The 19,002-nt window shown below is 38.4% G+C and overlaps 1 protein-coding gene across 16 annotated transcripts in view; it reads right to left on the reverse strand.

The window, feature by feature from the left end:
- Positions 1 to 19,002, reverse strand: part of POU2F1 (POU class 2 homeobox 1) — a 119,970-nt gene that overhangs the window by 18,992 nt on the left and 81,976 nt on the right. For 13 of the 16 annotated variants that reach the window (XR_012627280.1, XR_012627279.1, XM_074857325.1 and 10 more), the window contains 5 exons: positions 18,003 to 18,129; positions 8,828 to 8,922; positions 6,332 to 6,505; positions 2,474 to 2,615; positions 169 to 314 (listed from right to left, as the gene is read on the reverse strand). Coding sequence is in view for 14 of the 16 variants with exons in the window: in XM_074857325.1 (XP_074713426.1) it covers positions 169 to 314; positions 2,474 to 2,615; positions 6,332 to 6,505; positions 8,828 to 8,922; positions 18,003 to 18,129 (684 nt within the window). In the remaining 2 variants the exon portion in view is untranslated. The remainder of the gene's footprint in view (positions 1 to 168; positions 315 to 2,473; positions 2,616 to 6,331; positions 6,506 to 8,827; positions 8,923 to 18,002; positions 18,130 to 19,002) is intronic. The other 3 variants (XM_074857332.1, XM_074857277.1, XM_074857250.1) reach the window with 1 other exon arrangement.

Genomic DNA, 19,002 nt, shown 5'->3' on the forward strand with positions numbered 1-19,002 from the left:
GTGAAGTAGATGTTGATGCGTGCTTCTTGGCACAGCTTTTGTATTCACCTTGTTTAGTACAAACATTTTCCTAAACAGCACAATAATGGGTTCACTCTAATAAATACCATTATTAAGCAAAGCTTCTTCATTTCTTTATAGGCTGAGCAGAGCAACAGGATCACTGACCTCCAGGAAACTCTTCTCTAAGGCCACACGTATGTTGGTCTCTATGCTGGTGCGTTTCTTCCTCCTACGGTTCAAGCCTTCGACCCCCAGCCCTGGAGAATTCAGGGCACTTGGGCTGGAGAGAGCTGAATCGGGTGAGTAGTTTTCTGAAAAAAGAAAGTAACGTAAATCAGGAGATTTTATTTGAATGCGGTGCAGTCTAATGCAAGTGTTCACCTGTGCAAGGTATGGTAAGACCCACTCTGTATCTACTCCAGATACACAGAGATTTCTGGAGATCGCATGCATTAATCATTGTACTTGTAAATTACAACATGTACTTGAAACTTAGATACAAGTAAGCCCAGAGGGCACTCTCTGCTCCTGTATGCTATTACAGTATCCCTTTTATAATACCTATACAAAGTTTGTCTCCCTTATATTGTTCCACCCTACACTCATTCACTGCAAGTCACAGTTTAAAGAAAAAAAGCAGTAACTGATATCCGTAAGCCACAGCTGTAAGTCACACACAATTATGAAAAAATCTGAGCAGTCTGAAATTTCTTTTACCCATTCCGCAATATAGTAGAGCAAGAGGAAGTTCATAGCCAGCTTCACGGTGTCCAATCTGTTCTCCCTGAAGATCTTAGCAGATACTCAGTGCTATGCAGTTCTACCAAACAGCCTACGCAGCTAGCAGCTCCTCCTCCCTAGCTTCACTAGGGCTCTAGCTGTCAACCCCTAAGCCTGTCTTTTTGGCTCCACAGAAGAGCAAAGAGAGAACACACTTGAACCCACTTTGTAGCAGAAAGTGCAAAATAACCAACAGGCAGGTTCCAGCAGGAAATTTAATCAAAATGATTAATTATGGCTGGAGATCCCTCACTGTACTGGAGTTTGTGGGTGATAAGCAGGTGCCAAAGTTCATAATGCCTAAGATCGTTCTGGTAGGCTCAGATGAGCAAGTACATTCAGCCCATTATTTTACAGATTTTTTTTTGTCAGTAATGGCTCCCATAAATGTGCCCAAACCCCTCTCCATCCTGAAAACCCCCTGGAATAAGCTGAGTCCTGCAACAATAAATTCTCCAACACTCCAACGTAATGTGATGGAAGGGATCATTGGTATGCTTGTCCTGCCTGGCTTTACCTAAAAGTAGCCTTTAAAGTCATCTGAATCTTTCTTCCAAAGATTTTCTTGAAACTGAATGAGAGCCAAAGACATCGGTCCCAACTTCCAGGCTGTGAAGGACCCTGACACTGTTTTTACAGTCCTTAACAGATCCAAGTATTTCTTCAGGCAGGGAAAGCAAACTATGACAAACTATGGACTCATCCAATGTTGCTGGAAGGTTTGTGGACCACTGGCCTATGGACTAGAGCACTCAGTGTGAAGATCTTTATGTTTTTTACCACAGATCTAGATTACCTAAAGATAACCCTTGTCAGCAAAACAGAATGACGCTTCCTTGTTTCAATGCAGGACAAATTTTCAACACTGCATCCAATTACTTTCAAAATTTCAGAGAATGCTGTAGGCGCCAGCATAAAGCTCTCTTCATTTTGGTAAAAATAGGAAGGCACACACCGTCCCTGCCATCTGTTTAGCAGATCCATCAGTTTTATACTATGTAAAGTTGTATACTTTGGAAGAAAAAGCTGGCTGACAGCGCTCTTAAACACTTTCCATCCTAACACCTAGCACTACCATCCAAGCTCCTTTTGCTGGTGGAAAAAAAAAAAGAAAACAAAAAAGAACACCACCAACATTGGCATCATGAATAACTTACGTCCCCGGAAAAAATAATTCTGGAAGGAAAAAGCAAAACCTAACCCACAAAAAATTCTTCCTATGGGGAGAAGGAGTGTTTATACAGACTCTTGGAAAGCAAAGAAAAGAATGCACACAGGGGTGTGGGAGGAGATGAATGCAATAAGCTCTGCCTACTGAAACAACAAAACCATGCAACCCACTCACTACTACACATCTGAAAAAGAAAGCTAGAAGAGGATTAGAAGTTATATGCATTAATGTACATGAAGGAGGAAAACCATGAGACATATTACACCTCACCCCATGCAATTATTCAGCTGGCTGCAGAACACAATTCTGAAAGTTCACATTGGAATGAATTCGGATGTGTATAGGCACATGAAAATGCAAGTATGGACCCTTTTCATACACCCTTATTTGTCCCATAGACAGTTATAAAGATTGGTGGCTTCATAAAACCATAAGGGCAGAAATGAAGCAGTTTTTCAGGGTTTTTCAGAATCCTACTGATTTTGGTAGGCTGGTGAAGAAACACACAGACTCATTCACCTGCATCATTGAGCCACTTTTCCAGAAGTGGCTTTAACTTGCACATGTTCTTAAAGCTGAGGTTCAAGGCTTCAAAGCGAGAGATGGTAGTTTGGCTGAAGTCATTTCCATAGAGTTTGCCCATAGCGAGCCCAACATCACCCTGGACAAAGAAAGAGAAAAAAAGGGATTCACTAACATAGGCACTTCCAAAGCAAGGAATCCTGTCACATTCTTGTGTCCTCTTAGTGACCCCACTGCTGCGTGGGATTTCAGCTTCACAGAAACTGGCTCGGCACTACCAAGTTTCATGCTAAAGCAAATAATCATGAAGAAATGTCAAACCTCAGTCAGTTTAACCATGTAACTCTTTCCAGGAAACCCCTAATGCTTTGTCTTCTTAGCATTATCACTGAGCAAAACATTCCATTGAATATTAACTTGTAATTTTTTTCTTAGTTCTTTAAAATAAGTAAATGCCAAGCTCTCTTTAGGAGCAGATTTAAGTATCTGCATATTTCACACCGAAGAAGAAAAGTTCAAATAAGCAGAAATGCAGTGAATTAATGTTCTCAAATTAGTAGAAAACACTCTTGAAAAGATGTCTGCAAACATGTATCACATTTAAACAGATGCAAAATCAGTCTTATCTGAACTTTTAGCATCTTGTGAGGTTCAAACCAAACTTCTCCCCACAGATCCACATTTCAAAGAGGACAAGAAGTTGAACCATTTCAAATAATTATTAACTGTAGTCTTCACTACCATTACCCATCTGCCAAAAAGCTATCCAGAAGATCTACAGACAGATGATCATCTCTTTATATCTGTTATTGCTTTTCAAAACTCAGTTTTAGCTAGCTATCAGACATTCTGCTTACCCTTTTATACACACACACACACATCTATGAAGTTTACACTTGGAAAGTCTTGTTTGAAAAGAAAAAAAAAAAAAAAATCAATCTTGATTGTGGCCATTAAAAACACCATAATGTTTTCTTGTTTTGTTTTAAAGCTGGAAGGTCCTGCCCTTTGAAAAAATGTAATTATTTTCTTAAGTATGCTATTTGGTCTAAAGTAGTTTAACTTAGATGTTTATTTTTTAACACAAGAAGTATGAAAAGTCTAGAAGAAGAGATTGAAAAGCTTGAGCACAGTTAGTGGAGTTTAATTGCAAGTGGGTTAGTTGGGTTGTGCATAAAGCTTGCTTTCTTTCCTTTTAGGTCAGATCCGCAACCACAGCTTGATACAAGTATACAAATAGCATGCAGAGTGGCCACATACAAGCAAGGAAGAAAACAACCTTTGGTAAGCTTAGTAAATTGTGCAGGTTGCATAAAGAAAACAATTTCCTTCCTAGAAGAGGACCAGAACAATTGGTCTATATGCCCTTCCATCAGAGGAAACACACAGGAACTCACATTTGTACCTCTATCCATATGCCAGGATTTCGTGCATTTAAAAACTCATAAATCATTCCAAGAGAAGTAACATGGATGTTCTACTGGTTTATGAAGAAGAAAACCTGGCTATGTAAACCATTTTAGAGATAAGTTGATTTATATCTTGGCAGGAAAGAGTTATGAAATTTGCTCCAGTCCCCCAACTAAATTTAATTCTGGTATTTACGTTGTTCTTACTAACACTTGCCATCTGATTTAAAATGAATAGTTAACCATTTCTTTGTCAACAGCTTTCGATGCCAAAAGGTGGCAGCATTTCAGCTGTAGGCAAAGGAATTTACATATTGGGATGAGAATTTTATATATTGGCATGGGCCACTGAGAGGATGGATGGGATAGAGAATAAAGGCACCATTTACACATCTGATCTACTCTGTAGGTCCAATGAAGCTCCAGTACTGAACTGAAACTGATTATAAGGTACATCACTGTTGTGTGTACTGGTCTGTTAAGCAGCTCTGATGGACTAGCAGAGGTAGTACCTTCTACAGAATAAAAATAACATTGGCTAAAATGTTTGCTCACATAGCTTGAATCTGTACCAACCAATTAGTCACATACCTGCAACAATGCTAAATGCAGTATGTGTCTCTATGTCAAACATGGAGATATTTGCAAGGAAACAATTAAACAAAAGGATTTAAATCCATCACCAACTTTTCAGGGTGGGAGAAGAGACAGAACTGCTGAAATTCGAAACCTGTTATATTGTTCACAAGACAGAATGTAGTGATTAGTTTGCAATGCAAACTAAATCTTACAATTATTTTTGAAAAGCAGAGGTGCATGCGTCTGAAAAAGCTTACAGTACCACTGGAAATAAATTTCTTTTATACTCTGGAAGGCAGTCTATTTATCCAACTGTAGCAAACCAAAGTAATAGGGGTCTTAAATTATCACCCAATTACACAATTAGGTAGAAGTTACTAGAACTGCCTAATTATACACATACAAACTCAGAGTAGGGTAAGAATGATCAAATGCAATTTTATTACTTTCTCAAGATTTCCCTGTTTTAAGCTCAAAAGCAAATACTGAAATGTAAGCCTGAGCAGTTGTGTTCATTTTTGCTCACCATGAAAATTCACAACAGGGTCAATAAAGAAGGGTTAACCCATAACTTAAAAAGTCTAGTTGAGCCTTTATAATCATTTCACAGCAGGGCAGATTAAACATAATAACTAAAGAGCTACATGAACCTCCTCAGTCAGGCTATAGGGAAGCTATTGTATTTTCCTCTATTCTGTTCTGCTCTATTCTACCTTTTGTGTGAGTCCATCACTTGTATTTCTGTGCCTCCCTCTAGCGGAAAGAAGGGAGGGAAGAAGGCACACACGCCAGCAAAATGCACTTCATTTTACTAAGAACATTCTGTTCTTGAGTTATAATTAAGATGCTGCCAAGAACTTTCATTATGAACCCTGATTTTTCAAACATTTAGACCTTTGCCAGAAAAATAAATCTGACTTCAGCACATACTTTCAGCTAGAGTAGATTTACTTATTCCGCAGGGGGAACAAATCACATATGTTGGATTGACTGCTCTGAGCTCAGGCTTTTAAATACCTACTTTGATTTTTGCATGCTATTTCTTCCAGCAAAAACACGCCTATGCTTACCCCACAGACTCCTGCCAAAGGAGTAATTGTTTACCTGGATGAATATGTTAATTTTGTGAGGAAAAAAATGCATTTTGGTATTAATAAGGACTCTTGAATCCAAGCAGCATTTCCCTTCAACAGAATAACCGAACATATAAATGCACTTTGTTGCATTTATACTCCTTGTTCAACCGTCTTCACTATGTTCAACATTACTTTTCTTCTGCTCTATGGGTATTTCTGAGCTTTTAAGCAAACCAAAACAAACCACAACTCCAGTTCACCTCTGTAAGGAGAGAACTTCAAAGGTGACAGTCCTTTCACGTTTTGTTTAGGAACCTTAGCAAAAGCACTAAATACAGAAATCATTGATGTTTAATAGGAAAATACGCTTGAGAGATAAAAACCCTTTGACATCCAAAGCAACTCCACAGTTGTGATATACTTTTTAAACACACAGAGCAGTTAATTGTGCTGTATGATTTTTGGAACTTTGTACTTCTGAAGGCAGCTTTAAAGTGCTTTGTCCCATTCATTTTACATCGTATTGAATGAATAGTGCACACGCAATGACATCTGGAGCTGGTAAATGCGTGTACCTGCTGGGAAAATGGCTATGCTTTAAAACCAACAGGGAAGTAAGATGGATGTATGGCTTTTTCTGTTATTTCTTAGAAATTCCCTACATAAAGGCCAGAGCATAACCCTATTTAAGAAGGTTCTCCTAGGAAAAGGTGGAATTGTAGTCTCCCTCCAGACTTGAAAGATGAGACCTCAGATTCCACACTGGCAGGCACTAAGGTACGCAGTCTCACCTGAGTGAATCCAAGTTTGATCCGTCTTTGTTTGAAAGTCTTGGCAAACTGCTCAAGCTCCTCAAGGTCACTGGGCTCCTCCAAGCTGGGAGTGTCGATTCGCTTTGGTGTTGACTGGCTCTGTGGAAGTGGCTGAATGGGGGTCGCTGCTATTGTGCGTGTTGGGGTTGCTGGCTATTAAGATAGAGAGCAAGGAAAAGATGAAAATCAGACTTAAAAGAATAATCAGCAAAAATTAAATTCAAAAAAGGTATGTGAGGTTTCTGTGAGAAGGATCAATGAATTTGACATTTCCAGCAATCTGAAAGTTCCTCCGATTTATTTACATTCCTCTCAAGAATGAGCAATCACAATCCAGAAAACTGCATTAGTATGACAGCCTTTTAAAGGCTCTGTCAGAACCAATTAAAGAAAAGTAAGAGATGCTCAATGCAGCAGATAACCAACAACTTCCACTTGCTACAGAAGCTGCTCAAAGAAAGGTTTAACACTCTTACTTGATATAGTTCTATTATTTATAGACAGCTTGGCATTCATCCCCTTTTAATCATTTTAAAATTGAATTTACAGCTTGTGTGAGGTGGCAGATTGTCATCAACCCAAAAGAGTCAAGTCTCCTATTTAATCTTGGAACAGTGAGCACATACGGGCGCAGCAAACATGGCAAGTTTCCTCTGATGCCATCTCTTGTGACTGACTCAACTCTTCCAGTAAGAAAAAACTAGATCAACCTCTAACCCTTCTGTTGATACTTGCAACAGTAAGAATGAATGTACTGGTGATAAGAGAAATTAAGCAAAGGCAACCTGTAGAAAATCATTTCTTTTAGGGCACATTTTTCTTCTATGTAAAAGGTTAATTTTCCAGGAAGTCCACACGAGGTTCACTATTCCTGAACATTGGCATACTAGAGCATTTGCTATGCAGCAATAATAAAAATCTGAAAAAACCTGAGCATCATGGAAAATATTCACAGGTGAACAAAATATATTAAGATCTGGTATTGCACAGTTCAGGCTTTATATGCAACAGGAACACTGGAAACACGTTTTCAGTACGTAACTCTACCTTCTTACATGCCACAGATGAACTGAGATGCAGAGACAAATAGTTTACTCCAGTTAAATTCTATGCAGTTCAGCTGAGGCTCTTAAGTAAAGGTGACTTCAAGCTTTTATGCCCTATGTCCAGTTCTGAAACTACAGATTCCTTCAAGGCAAGTAAGAACAGCCTCAAGTCTACACAACACTATGGTACTATGCAAAGTAGTACTGTATGCAAGTAGCACTCTATGCAAAGGTCCAGAAACAGCTGTCCTAAAAGAAGTGGCCTACATATAGCTGAGTCTTTACATAGCTCCTTCTGTTGTTTTTCTTCTGGGTTAGTGCAGTATTTTGCAGTGCACAGCAGATGGTAGAGGGAGGTCAGGATCTATAATGCCATTACTTGAGAAATAATGTGATCATGTATGATCTTTCTAGGATTGCAGATATATATGTCACACTACAACAGTTTTTAATATTTTTTCATTTACATTATAGTGCGTAATTGCTGCAATATGTCTTTACTGACTTCATTCCCTTTACACAATTTATTTTCTCTTTGTAGTTTTGATACATTTTTTTAATCCAAGTATAATCTTTAGTAGGGAGTCATGCTGGTAACTGAGGTATGAACTACAGAGGTGAGACAAATTCCATTTTCCACATGGTGCATGAAAAATACTATAGGTAGTATAATAAAAAATGTAGTTTTCTAAGACTCTGATAGGCTCAGGAATCTTATTACAGACTAAAAAATTCTTATATTTAACCAAGCTAGCAGGAAGATACCGTATGGTATTACATGATATTTGAGAAACAGCATGCAGTCATGTAACTAAACTGCACAGTAAAACCCAGAGTGAAGCAAAACTAAATTTGCAGGCACGTGCAACCTTAAAATTGCTTTTCTTACAGTCTGAAAGCTTAATCATAGCACTTTAATATTTTAAGATACATCTAACAGAATATTATGCATTTCTACCAATCTCTTCGCTTTCACAGAAGGTAACTAGTAAGACTGGCAACGAGGTAGCAATAATAGCAAACAACTAGGCTACAATAAATACAGATTACCACTGCAATCTTTAGAAAAAGATACTTGTCAGTAATCCTCTTTTGGAGCTTTTTAGGTTACCCACATCTTGCTCCTCTGAATTTCACAAATTTGCAGATTGTCCAAGAAAGCCTTACAAGAAATCAAATGATGAATCATGGAAATTTTCAGCTAAAAATAAAAATTTAGAACATTAAATGCATTAAAAGAGGCACATTAGGGTGGAAACTACAAAACTGAAGTTACTGATACTTCAGCTCTACACTGAATCTATCTAGAAAGACAAACTCACTGTTATGGCTACAATACCTACTCTGGTAACTAATATAAACAATCTATTCACTCGCAATAGTTTAAATTTCCTCAAAGCAACTCACGAACTATAGAAATAAGCCTGACCTGCGAGGCAAGGGTGATGCTTGGCTGAGACTGCAGGAGGTTGGCTTGGCTTTGCTGAGGTAGTTGCGTTAAGAGATTCTGCGCTTGCAGGAGACCTGGAGAGAGAAACGGGTGGATTTGGTTTACCATTTTAAAAGCCTAAAACATAAAATGAAATGAAATAAGGCTCTTGCCAAATAAGGAAAGCTACAGAAAAATTGAGATGCAAGCCTTCATTTCACCCCTGCACAGATATCTTCAGACTCTGGACTTTTCAGTTCAAAACCCCCTTGCATTTTCCTGAAGTATACGTGGTAACAGAAGGGTAAAAGAGAGAAGTCTGTACTAGTTTCCTCTGCAGAAAAAGTCTGTAATGATATAGGTCAGTGGTTTTTAATCTGTGGTCTGCGGACCCCTGGGGGGCCACGATGTCATCACAGGGGGTCCGCAAAGGCTTAAAGTAGGGGTGGGGAATGTCCAGCACGGAAACATTTGGTCTGGTCTGCGGCAAGCACTGTGGCTCCTTTTCCCACAGCCCCTTCCCCTCAATGCTCCGCTCATACTCAAGCCCCACACCCCCCCAATGCCTGCCCTGACACGCTAGTATATTCAGTACTAGTATGGTTGGTGGGACCCACTTAAATTTTTTCTTAAATTCCCCAAGTGGTGGCCCTGGACCCGTAAACAAAAATATATGGTGACTGAACACAGACCAACAAGTGGGGAGGTGAGAAGAACTGTAAAAACTTTTCATCAAATTTGAATATAAAAATCGGCATCAAATTCAGAACTAGAAGGTTAAAATACCATAAAACAGGCCATTTGAACAAGAAGAGTGTTGATGTTATTATTTTAAATTCATATGGAATCATTGCAACAAAGATATTATAATAGGAGTGTGTGCATTAACAGATTAACTTATTTCCCCTTCTCTCCAAATTTGAAGAGCCTTCATGAGAAAACTGAAATAAATATTTGATGCAGTCTGGTGCTTTAAATCGTGAATTAAGTCTTGGTGGTCCACGGCCACAAAAAATATTTAAAGGGGGTCCATGGTGAAGGAAAGGTTGAGAACCCCTGATCTAGGTTATCCCAGTTCTGCGTGCAGGAATCACTTATTGTGCCCCTTTCAGCTTGCAGATTTTGAGCTAACCTCTTTCTATAACCAACAGCTGACCAAGAATTAGGGAGCCATATAAAAACAAACAACTGAACACTAATCAGATCAAATCCAACAACTGAATATTAATCAAAACCACAAATTTGGCTCCCTGATCACCCTTCTTCCCCTTCATATCACTCCATGCCAGCTGCCTAACAAGAAGGCAACTTTCTCTGGCAAACTTAAGCAGACCACACCAGACGACAAAACAAGCCCAGATAACCTTCTCCTGGCTGGAATACAGAAGGAATCTTTTGGAAAAGTAATCAGAACTTAAAGCTTAGGTAAGATATTAAACACTGCTTAAATTGCACAAATAGAATAAACATCACACTGAATATATGAAAACCCCTGCTATTATGAAAAGGTGATGTTAAAGAACAGTTGGGACTGATGCAACCGATATACACAATATGGTGTCATTCTAAAAATAAATTCTCTTACAGTCCACTATTTGTATGGTTTACTAAACGTCTCAGGAAATTAATACTTGCTTGCATCTATGTATTTTAGCTAAAAGCTATCTCGGGGCTTTTTTGCATTTCTAATACTAAAATTTATATAATTTACAGGGGTAAGAATCCTGACAAAAATATACCTAGTTAGTCAACTTCCTCAATTTTATTGTGAAAAATATTACTGCTATTCTTTAGGTAACTCCTGGCTATGACTATCAATTTCCCCTATAATAATTTAAGACCTGACTAATCAAACCTATACTTAACAGGCATCTTCAATATACCAAGTTCTTAAAAAGTACCACTTAAATTCTGTAAGTTGAGTTTGACGTGGTCCGTTCTGGTTCATCAGCTGGCCGATCAATCAGAGCACACCACTCATGACCAGCTATCTTAGCAGAATCCAGGTAGGGTACACAGCCATTTAGGACTTGATAAATACTGAGTGAGAAACTGGATGTTTTATGCGAGGTTAAGGCCATAGGAGACATGAAAAGAGGGACTACCATGAGTAGAAAGGAGAAAATGTATCCTCAATGAGGGAATGAGGGATACACAACTACAGAAGAATTGTCATCTGGCAGTGATATTAGTGTTACTTTTTTTTTTTTTTTTTTTTACAAAGTGTTGAATATGTACTTTAAATAGAATGTATTGCTATCAAAATGCTCAAGACCTGTAGAATAAAGACAGCTGCTTAAACAACATAACAGCACAACATAGACAACTACATAAATTTGCTTTGCACCACATAATCAACATATTTCAGCTGTGGTTTTTTTGAAAAGCCACGGCGAGGGAACAGATCAGTTTAAGTAACTTCCAAGACATATACCTACTACAGTTACACAGTGCTTTTTACAGTGCAAATATTTGTTCACTTGAAAGATGATTTCAGCTGCCCAAATCTAAATATTAATTAGTGAACAGTCTCCTCTAAGTGAAGAGGTTTTGACCTTCATTTAGCAGCAGTGAATTTTAACTTGAAGTAGAAAGGGGCAAGCCATCACACCGACACTATAGAGTGGCTGAACAACAATGAAACAAAAAATAGGCAGCTGACTGACCACATTTGACTTCTAGTCCACTGGTAACACCATTGATCACAAGTTACTGACTCATGACTAATCAGAGTAATTAGGACCATCCTTTTGTGATTTTTTGTCCTCAGAGAAATCCCAGAGGATGTTTTTCTGGCAATAACACTTCTGTTGAAGAGCACAAGATGACTACACTCTTCCTCATTTTATTCTCACCCGTGTGTTCTGAAGTAATTATCACTGAAGGACAGTATAAAATATTCTGGACATGTTTAATTGACTCAGTTTTACATCATTTTATTCTATTTTAAGAAATACAGATAGAAGGCATCTCAGGCAGAAACTGGAGAAAGAACAGGTTAGTTCAACCTGCAGCTGACTGAAGTAATGACCAGGAGGTGAGGAAAGTAGCCAAACTGTTTTAGCAGAGTATGCATATCTTCCACTGACTTAAGTGTCCTTTCAGCCAGTTGCTGTGCACACGCTTTGGACTCTTGTTGGACTCCATGGGTGGGCAGCTGCAGCTTTGCTCTTTTCAGGCATGACTTGTACTAGTCTGAGCTTCACCTTCATCTTTTTTCTGAGAGGAAACTACTGGTCCCCACTTTGGTCCAAGGTAACTCCAGTAAACTAACTTACAGGGCACACAGGACAGCCTTTTTAAATACACCCTAAGTCCAAAACTGCACCTTTTAAGCAACTGCTGAGGTATTGGCATTTCAAACTTTGCTGTTTCCTTAGGGATTCCTACTGGCATCAATACTGTTTAACATCTTTATTACCAATAATGCTGATAGAACCAAATATATTCTCAGCATGTTTGTGGACAACACAAAATATGGGAAGAGTGGTCACTAGGCCAGAAGCTAGGGTCTAGACAGGCTGGACAAATGGAACCTGACGAAGATTAATGCAGGAAAATGCAACATCCTACATGGGGACTGCAATAACCCTGTGCAGCAATACAGGGTGGGCACTGGCTGGCTAGAAAGCAGTTTTGTGGAAAAAAGACCTAGGTGTCCTGGAGGACAGCAAAATGAACAAGAGCCAGCATGCCCTTACATTAAAGGCAGCCAATCACATCCTGGGCTGTATTCACAAGACTGCAGCCAGCGTGTCAAGGGCTGTGATTCTTTCCCTCCATCTGGCACTTGTGAGACCACATCTGGAGTGGCCTTGGGCTCCCCGGTACAAGACACAATGACATCATGGATTTTGGACATTCAAGGCCCACCAGGGTGGCTAACCAGCTGGAACACCCATACGAGAAACAGGAAGGGAGCTGGTTTGTTCAGTCTCATGAGAAGGCTAAGGTGAGATACTACTGCCGTCTTCAAAGACAGAAATGGACTCTTCTTGAGGATGCACATTAATGAGATACAACAGACTTAAGTTGGAACATGGAAAACTCCAACTAGATGTAAGGAAACTTTTTTTTTAATTTTAAAACCATGAGTGGTCAACTGTTGGGGCAGGTACTTGAAGAGGCTGCAGAATCTCCATCCCCAGAGATGTTCAAAGTCAACTGGCAGAGGTGCTGAACACTTTGCTGTAATTGGACCTGTTCTGACCAAACTACATGACCTCCCTTCCAACCTACACAGTTTTTTGAATCTATGAAAACTAGTGTTGTACTTGTATACTTACCTTTACAGAGGTATTATTTCTAACTCTCGGGTTTGGGTTCTAAGAGCCCAGTGGTATTATTACATTAAATATGGCATACAAATCACCTACATGACACTCCAAAAGAATGACTGCATGGAGGTAGATAAGGATTTATGCAAAAGTATGATGCTTTAGAGGTTGGGGTTGTTTTTTTTAAATAGTTAAAGTAAATGCATCTACCATCATCCAGGACTTTTCCTGTAATGTCTACGAGTAGCATGAATAATCGCCCAAGCCAAAAATATCTTCTTGCCAGCCAACAGTCCTCAAGGACTGATCTGGGGTTCAGTTCTTATGGTCTAAAATTAAACAAAAGATAAAACAAACATTCAAGTGCAGATTTTTTCAGCATAGTTTTAAAAAAGTTGGCCCAGAAGCATAATACATAATTCATCCCTAACTGATCTCCCAAAAGAGTGAATTTTTTCATCTAAGAAGAACTTGACTGCTTTTTCTCTGCCAAAGCTATTCATCTTCTCACAGACATATCCTGGAAGTTAGCTTGCAAGACAAAGCCATTACAATGTCATAATTTGATTAACTGGAAACAACTGAAAGGGAAGAAGGAAGGGTGTCACACCACATATTACATACAGTACCATCTGATCAACTTTGTTGATCACTGTTGATGCAAAAACTTCTGGACACTTTGGTGTACCTCTTTTTATTAAATCCAGATCTTCCAAAATGGGGACTTGTAGTCAGAATTATATTGGGATCCAACACAGGAGAGGAAGAACTAACCTATGCATTCCTACAAATCTGTTCCACTGAGATGTTGAGCTGCTGCATGCTGGTGCACCTTTTGCAGTATCCAGGTACCCTTTAAGATCAGTTCAAGAACACAACGGAAATGTGCTGAAGTTGGTGAACTGTGGTTTTGAGGAGTACCGATTCAGTGAGCCAAGCAAAGGTGCTGCCACACTACTTCAATGAAAGTCAACACTTTTACCCATTGATGCAGTTGAGATGTTAGAAGCAAAGACTTGATTTCAAAGAGGACAGCAAATATTAAGTGTTTCACTCATATCTTGTTAATGGGTATTTGCAGCATAGGGGGAAAAGTCACCATTTACATCACTTCTGCCAAGTTCCTCCGCGTTCCACTTCAAGCTCTCCCCTCTCATTTGGGGAATGAGTTTGAGTCAGCTACATTTTCTTCAACTGCTGTGTCAACAAATACGCTGTCATTAAGAGTCTCTTGACAATGAAGAGTTGGGTCACCTCATCTACATATTGAGGGGACCAAAGCACTTTCACCTAGTTCACATAGCATATTTTTAACAAAATGAGGAGTCTTGTAAAGGCAGTGCAGCTGCACAATCTCACTTATCCATTACAAATTTGATGCATCTGAGAAGAAACACAGGCAGCTTCAGGCATCTTCCTCCATCCTCACACTGGGTGAGGGAGCTGTACTCTGATTTATGGTACCAAAGGCCAGTAGGGCAGGTACCAATATTTCACATTCATTATTCCATTTTAAAAATGTGTTTGTTTTGGGGTTTTTTAATGGTACAAGTGAAGTCTCAAAGTCTGTAGGAAAAGTACACAACAAGAGAACAGGACTGGATTTGGTCTGCTATCATCATCCCAGGTACTTTTACAATAAAAAAATGAAAACATACACAAGGTCTTTAATAAAAAACAGCAATACCTTGAAAATCATTAGGCCCAGTTTCGATGTTTAATTAGTAGCTTGTCTTCCACATTTGCCTTTCTGGATATGTTCTTTATAAGTACTGTTTCTAAACCTCCTTGACAATGATGCAGTCTTTTCTCAGATCTTAACAACTTCTGTTTGCAAGATTAATTTAAATGAAATGCAGCACCATTTCCCCTCTCCGTTCAGATTTTTACCGATATGATTTTTATTGACAGTATCTGCCGAGTAGAAAGGCAAATCGTCATCTGATGAAGGTAATATTTTTAAGAAGTGGCTATAACTGTAGTAAAGGATGTTGAATTGATTATTCTAGAAACAGACGTATTAGATACAAGAACAGATACAAGATGTGTAAAGACTGTACAAGGTGCTACATTCCTGACTATGACTTTAACAATAATATGGGGACAGTAATTGTTTTGATTAAGAAATCATTCCAAATTTCTATTTTCATTCAATCTTCTGCATTTCTGATGAGGCTTGAAACAATTCCTTCAGTTATGATGTTATCCATTACAAGCCATGAAAAACAGGAACTTTACAATTTGTTTCACGTAAGCCCCTGAATAACCAGAAATCATGTGAAAAAGGAAGATGACTACGTTAGACATATGTTAGTGGATTTATGGGGAGAATTTCACATCTGCTGCTGTGATCTATTAACGTGTGTTGAAGAAAGATAGCAGAATAACACCCTGATTGTTGATTAATATTTTTGGTATTGAATTTTCTGAAGTTTTTCAGAAGTTGGATCTAAGCCATGATGTTCAACCTCTTCCAAGAATCTAAATATGATTGCTTTGCTGATGATTGCATTACTCTGCATCCCATCACCTCTTCAAGTAAAAGAAGCTTTTCTCTACCAAATGTTTACATGTCTTCTATGATCTTGTTTAGAGATACTATTCTTCACTTATTTTCCTCCAAACTGTTCTGAAGTATTAAAAACAATGTTCCTCATTTACATGACTACGTGACATGTACAAAGTATGTAGTCTGGTGTGTAAAGCAACAGATTTCTTCCAGAATAATCTGTAAGTAAATCTGAATTTTCATTTTAGTTATTAAATGCATACATATATCTATAAAGCTGCATGCAGTACTAATGAGACATCCAAAAAAATCTGAATGCTGCTGGTTTTGAAGAAAGCTCTATGCTAGATTCTTCAGAATATTTAGTATTTTATGAAGCTGACTAAAGGAGCAATAGGACAAGAACAACATAGAAAAGTCTGCTGCAACAGCAAACAACAAAATAAAAATACACACTTCCTCAATCTTTCTCATAAATAATAACATACTGTTTGAGATCTTCTAACAATAACCATGAAATACTGCAAAAAGGCATACCAAAAAGTGAGATAAGGGGTATTATGACATACATGTTGCTTTATCATTGAGTGCTCATGAAGAAAATTAGATCCATTCAAGCATTTCAGTTTGGAAGGTTGTCACACGCTAATGGCCTATGGTTAGAATACAGAATATAAATCTTCCTACATTTTTGAGCTATTCAGTTGTCCAGGCTGCACATTACCAGTAAAACATGGGTGTTTCTACACACACTGCGTCACTTATGACAGCAATATGCAGGTCTTAAATTGCAGTGAGGAAATCATTTTCAGAGATGGCCCCTGGAAAATATGAAAACCCCTTCTGGTAGTTATTCTACTTCGCATTTTAAACAAACAAACAAAAAGCCTTCCTTCCTTTCTATAATGCAAACAATTCATTTTGAGACACGAATATAATTTGCTTCTGTTAGTTTCCTTTTCTGTGAAGCATCTCCAGAGACATTTTAGAAAACCAGCAGAAGTTAGCTGAAAAATGTAGGCAAGACATTAAGACCAGTGAGTTTTTCAAAACAATGCTTTTCTACTTGCTGCTTCCTTAAAATAATTTATTTTTTAAAAAGCTCCTATTTTAAAGAATCCTTGAACTAAATTTTGGTGAAGTTTAATTTCTTCTAGAAGAATATGTTAAGCTTATAAGTTCTGCTTCATTTTAAGAAACTGGTACATCACTATATGCCTCCATAAATAGCCTTTTAGCCATCTTCTACCAGTGCTGGTATAAAAGCTCTCCTAAATCAAGTCCTATTAAAAGAAAGTTAATTTTGACTAACCTTTTATTCAAATGTGAGAGCATTCAGACAGTGAGAGAGCTTCAGCATAATGGAAAGTCAGTTATATCCAAGTCATAGTATATAAGAAGGAATGATGCAAGAAAATATTGAAAAGAACAGAGGAAAATGAGTGCAAAGATCTGCTTTAATGGACAACCAGGTTCTGGAGGACTCTTCAAGCATAACAGGATTTGCCTTCTGAGCAAGAATCTTTGGATTACCAGACCTGAACAACTAAGTAGAGTTCATGCAGAAGAGAAAGGGGCGAGGGGGAAAACCACTGGAGTACATCAGCATAAGAGGCCATGGCTAAATGCAGTTTTCTGTGGGCAAACAGGATGCAAGTGGTACCGTGATGTTTTGCAACTTGAACACATTAGTTCTTAGAGCAAAGTTCCTGTAAAATATCTTAATTGGTCTGGCACACTACTACTACCTACCACTGCCTCGGTTTGCCTTTAGCATGTAAGCCATATCCAGCGTACCGCCAAAATATTATTTCCAAGAGATGTTACACAAAATCAAGCATTCTAGCTCTTTTCCCAGGGTGTAATTATTATTTCAGTTTATGACAAAATTCACTGTACCCTCTTTAGGCTTAAGGACTTTTCTAGTCTCCCACAGGGACTCTTGATTTTGTAATCTTTTTCCAGTCTTAGAACTTTGTAGCCCTTTTAGCACTGACCTAATCCAGACAGCTCACATACCCTCCAGGCCCCCACCTCCTAGGATTCTGCCTTTGAGGTCTTCTACAAGTTCTCTTCCCAGTAGGCTTCCTTCTTGACAGCCTGACCCAGAAATTCAGATGTTGCAGTATTTCCCAAGACGCTTTGTTGTTAACAAATGTTCCCAAGACATGATCTCTGGATTGATCCTCCTTGAGATGTGAGCTACACAAACTTTGACAAAGCTGAGGTCTAACACCCAGGAAGGGACAACCTGTTAGAGACTCCTAATTGCAATACTGTTATTTCTCCTAGGGAATATCAAGTTAGTGAAGGTGTATAAACCACCTCAGTTTTACCTTCTCCTCTAAAAAGCTATGTATGATTTTCTCTTCTGGCAAGGAGCACTTACCCTGCTGCCCCTGCGGTGTTTGTGAGATGATGAACTGTGCTGGCTGCAAGTTGGTTGTTGGATGCACCAACACAAACTGTTGCAGGTTGAGATTCTGCTGCTGAAGCTGCTGCAAGTGCTGCAAATCCTTAAGGAAACAGGGGAAGGGGGGGGGAGGGGGGAAAAAAAGAGGAAAAAAGAAAAAAGAAAAAGGAAAAGAAAGAGCTGTGTGTTAGACATTTAAGTCAGCCATGACTCCCAATGTAACTAGATTTCCTATCAACCAGTTACATTCTAACATTCAGAGATAAAAGTGGATGTCAAACACAGCAGTCTTTCTACTGAATATCCTTTAGACTGGCAATTTGAATTTCACTGTACTTCATAAAACCAAACAAAAACTGTTTACCAAATAACCCAGCAAAACACCTCCAGCTGTGTTCTGCTTTTAACAAAAAAAATAAATAAATAAAAAATCATCCATCTCCCTCCTCCCCAAATGCAGTTTTCAAATACTTTAGACTTATCAGCACCCGGATTTCTCAGACTTATTTTTTGAGGATGCAACTCTCCTACAAAATTCATTGTTGACAAATCAAGCATATTAGCTGGGAGCTATTTTTGCTTATAACAACAACAATCTGCAATTACCATTCTAATCAGCAACAGGAAAGCAAAAAATTACATATTCCTAGTTTGCACTCTGGTTGTTCAGGTTGAATTTCGGAAAGTAGCTAACTCAAATAGTAAACAAATACATTTGATTAGTTCTGAAACAAATTACAATAAGCTAATAGACACGGCTATAATTAAAGGTTAAAAGGAATAACCCAAAACACTGCACTATTGTAGAACCCTACTCTTATGTATTTAAACCATTCAGAACTATTAATTTTCTATAATTAAATGACTAGTCTCAACATAAACGCTAATCTGAGAAACTGAATCATCAAGAAAAATGCTGCACCTTGCTGTTTAGCTGGAGAATGAAAACATAGAGAACCACTTTAAAATATTCACC

Source organism: Strix uralensis, chromosome 2, assembly GCF_047716275.1.
Source record: "Strix uralensis isolate ZFMK-TIS-50842 chromosome 2, bStrUra1, whole genome shotgun sequence".
Lineage (NCBI taxonomy): Eukaryota > Metazoa > Chordata > Aves > Strigiformes > Strigidae > Strix > Strix uralensis.